This window comes from Uranotaenia lowii, chromosome 1, assembly GCF_029784155.1.
Source record: "Uranotaenia lowii strain MFRU-FL chromosome 1, ASM2978415v1, whole genome shotgun sequence".
NCBI classification, from domain to species: Eukaryota; Metazoa; Arthropoda; class Insecta; order Diptera; family Culicidae; genus Uranotaenia; species Uranotaenia lowii.
In genome coordinates this window covers 94,538,590-94,541,698 of record NC_073691.1, presented here as the reverse complement: position 1 = coordinate 94,541,698, position 3,109 = coordinate 94,538,590, and the positions used below count along the sequence as shown (strand labels likewise).

The 3,109-nt window shown below is 43.8% G+C and overlaps 1 protein-coding gene across 1 annotated transcript; it reads left to right on the top strand.

Moving 5' to 3' along the window:
* The first annotated feature begins 42 nt into the window (after positions 1 to 42).
* On the top strand, positions 43 to 1,248 carry LOC129737640 (ras guanine nucleotide exchange factor P-like). The gene is made up of 2 exons (XM_055728800.1): positions 43 to 780; positions 859 to 1,248. Exons 1-2 carry the CDS (start codon positions 43 to 45, stop codon positions 1,246 to 1,248), a joined length of 1,128 nt encoding a protein of 375 aa, XP_055584775.1.
* The last annotated feature ends 1,861 nt before the right edge of the window (positions 1,249 to 3,109 follow it).

Below are 3,109 nucleotides of genomic sequence, written 5' to 3'. Positions count from 1 at the left end.
AGTTACGCCGCCTGTAACGATAAAAAATTTCACCCGCCCAACATGCCCCAACACTATCATACGTTAAGTCATCAGCAACAACAACAGCTGATGCAGATGCAACAACAGCATCTTTACCAACAGCTGTCGCCGCAGCAGCAAGCACAAATACAGCAACAACATCAACAGCATCAACATCAGCACATGCCGCCACATGTGCGCCATCAACATCCCGGAGCTGGTCAACATCCGGGTCACACAATGACCATCAATCGAAAGGTGATCGAGCAGAATATCTACAGCGAAGATAATCCTCCTCCACTGCCGCCATTACGCAACCCACAGAAAGCGTACGAATCTGTTCAAGCAATACCAAGTCTCAACGACAGTTCGGTTAGTGAACGAGACAAGCAAATCTACATTTGTTCCACACTCAAGCATCCTAACAGCCAGAACCCAAACAGCAAACACGTTACCAATAGTAATATCCCAAATAACAATACTCCTAATAGCAACGCTACAAATGGTCATAGCAACCCAGTTTCATCTAGTAACTCTAGTAACGGAAATAGCACATATGGTACCACTACAATCAAGAATCAAACCACGTTCAACTCAACGCCGGCTACGATGACGAAGCCGTTGCCCTCGATCATCAACACTCCGCTGCCGGAAATTCCCCATTCGCAGCAACAGGCGCAACAGCAACAACAACAACAACAGCAAGCGGCTGCACCGAAAGACGACATCTACGTCAAGCGCAAGTTTATCGATCAAAACAGCAAGTTTGCCACCCTGAAGGCGATACCGCTGCCGAAAATAGAAGCACTGGAAATCGAGGCACAGCGCAAAAAAATGCAACAACAAAATCACCAACAGCAACAACAACAACAACCACAAATAAATGGAAACTCTGTGGTGAACACCTCGCTACCGCCACCACCGCCGGTGGTGACGGCAACTAGCACAATGACCACCTCACAGATACAGTCGCTTCCGCTGCCACCTCCGCCACCGGAACTGATCGAGGAGGAACCGCTTCCCCCTCCACCGCCGCCGGTTCTAACGGACGAGACGGCGACGCAAATGATGATGATGAACGGCGGAGGGGCACCGCCCCCACCTAAAGAGGCCATCTACGCCACCAAGGCGGTCAAAGGGCAGCAGCAGCAGCCGCAGAACCACGTCGTCGCAAGCAACAATGGTGCCAACACACCTAATGGCGGAGGGGGAGATGTGAGCAGCTTCTACGCTGTTACCGAACTGTAGACAATGCGCTGTGTATGTGTAGGTAATATTTAACTCTAACTTGTGTGTAAGGTTCTTCAAGCGTTTTGGGACAAGTGGAACCAATATACCAATAGCATGTAGCAAAACTTTGATATCGAAAAAATGTTAGCGGATGATTATTCGGGCAATGTAAAGATAACCAAACAAGAAAACAAACAAACAAAACATAGGGTGAGTGCGAAAAACACGAGACAACAAGAATGATCGTTACAGGCGGAATATAAATTATATAATTGGGCATCAAACGTAACATACCTATTAGGCGAAACAATTGATTGATTATGTATAGTCGTTCGATTTTGGGTTCGAAACCTGGAACGAGACCCGGATCGAGTTCTCTTTTACCTACTGAGTAGTCTGAATTGGCGGCATTTAAAGACGATCAGTTTGTGTAAAACTTATTTGTATAGCGAAGACAAAAATTAAAAGGAATAAGGCATCTTGGAAACTGTCGATAACAACACTCCATTCGGATTACCCTATTTAATGTAAATTAGGGCAGGTTTTGATGAAAAAGAAATATTATTATTGGCTTATTCCTCTTTGCAGCGGAATGTGGTGAGCTAGGGGAATCTTATTGTTGGGATTCCATTGAAGAAAATATCCAACTCAAAATCTACCCAAAAACACTATCAAGACAAATACTGTTTATTAATCAAGATTTAGCTTTTTGTAATATTGTATTTTATTTCAGTACCAATTTGTTATTCGGAATGAAGCGTCTTGGGCCTCTACGTATGAAGAGTCGACTCTTGAGGAGAGGTGTAACGAGCTACTGCAGTTCTTGTCAAACCACTGAAGATCTCCCTCAAAACCCTGTGAAGAAATAGCGCCCAGACTGTCAAATCTTATCGCCTTCAACAGTTGAGTTGCTTGATTAACTCTCGGCGAAGAGGTTTTCAATTTAGAAATCTTTTTGGTTCGAAAGACGCCCAAAAAGGGTCAATCAAACAATTTTTAAGGGGCCGAACCTGTTTTTTGTCATTAAACGCAGATACGGCTTTGAAATCGACAGGTTAGTGAGCCAATTAGACAAGTAATCACTTTCATACCACTCAAGTCTCAAGGCTTCAAGTTTTTACCTAAAGCGACCTTTCTGGAAAAAACGGAGTATCGGTTTTTGGAAACCTAAATGAATGCCCTCCAACTGTTCAAAGTCAGGGGTGAAATTATGAATCCTATTCGATTCGAGTTACCCGTTTCGAGTTGAACTCGAATCGAATTAGAATCAGTATTACGAATCTCGTTCGAGTTCTAAATTTTAACGTACTAAATTTCGAGTAAATCGGGTAGTAGATCATCTCGAAACGTTCCATTCGAATCGAGATCGGTAATGCCAAAGTTGGTCGAATCGAACGAAACTCGATTCTTTCGAGTTCCATAATCCCGCCCCAGGTTTCAAACAATTGCTTCATAATCGCTGCTAAATTCGCTGGAACAAGAGACCTGGTAGTCGATTTGGGATTATTTTTGTATTTCTCAAACCCTGGGGTCTAAAAATGAATGAATTTTGTATTTGCGAATGAGAGAAAAACTTAAAAGCTAATGACATTGGAGTATCTTGATTGCTGTGATTAGTTTCATCTTGAGATCGGCCTACTCCAAAACTCTTCCACGATCGGTAATCAAGCGTCGATCGTAAACTTCTTGAGTCGTGTAGCCGAAAGCCGGGTTCGTCAATAGATCGGCTACCATGTCTTCAGTCGGGCAATAGACGACGTCGATCTCCTTCCTCTGCCTGAGGTCTCGAACGAAGTGATATTTTGTGGCGAGGTGCTTCGTCCGATTGCTGAACTTTTCGGTATCCAGCATATTGAGACAACTCTGTTTGTTCTCGTTA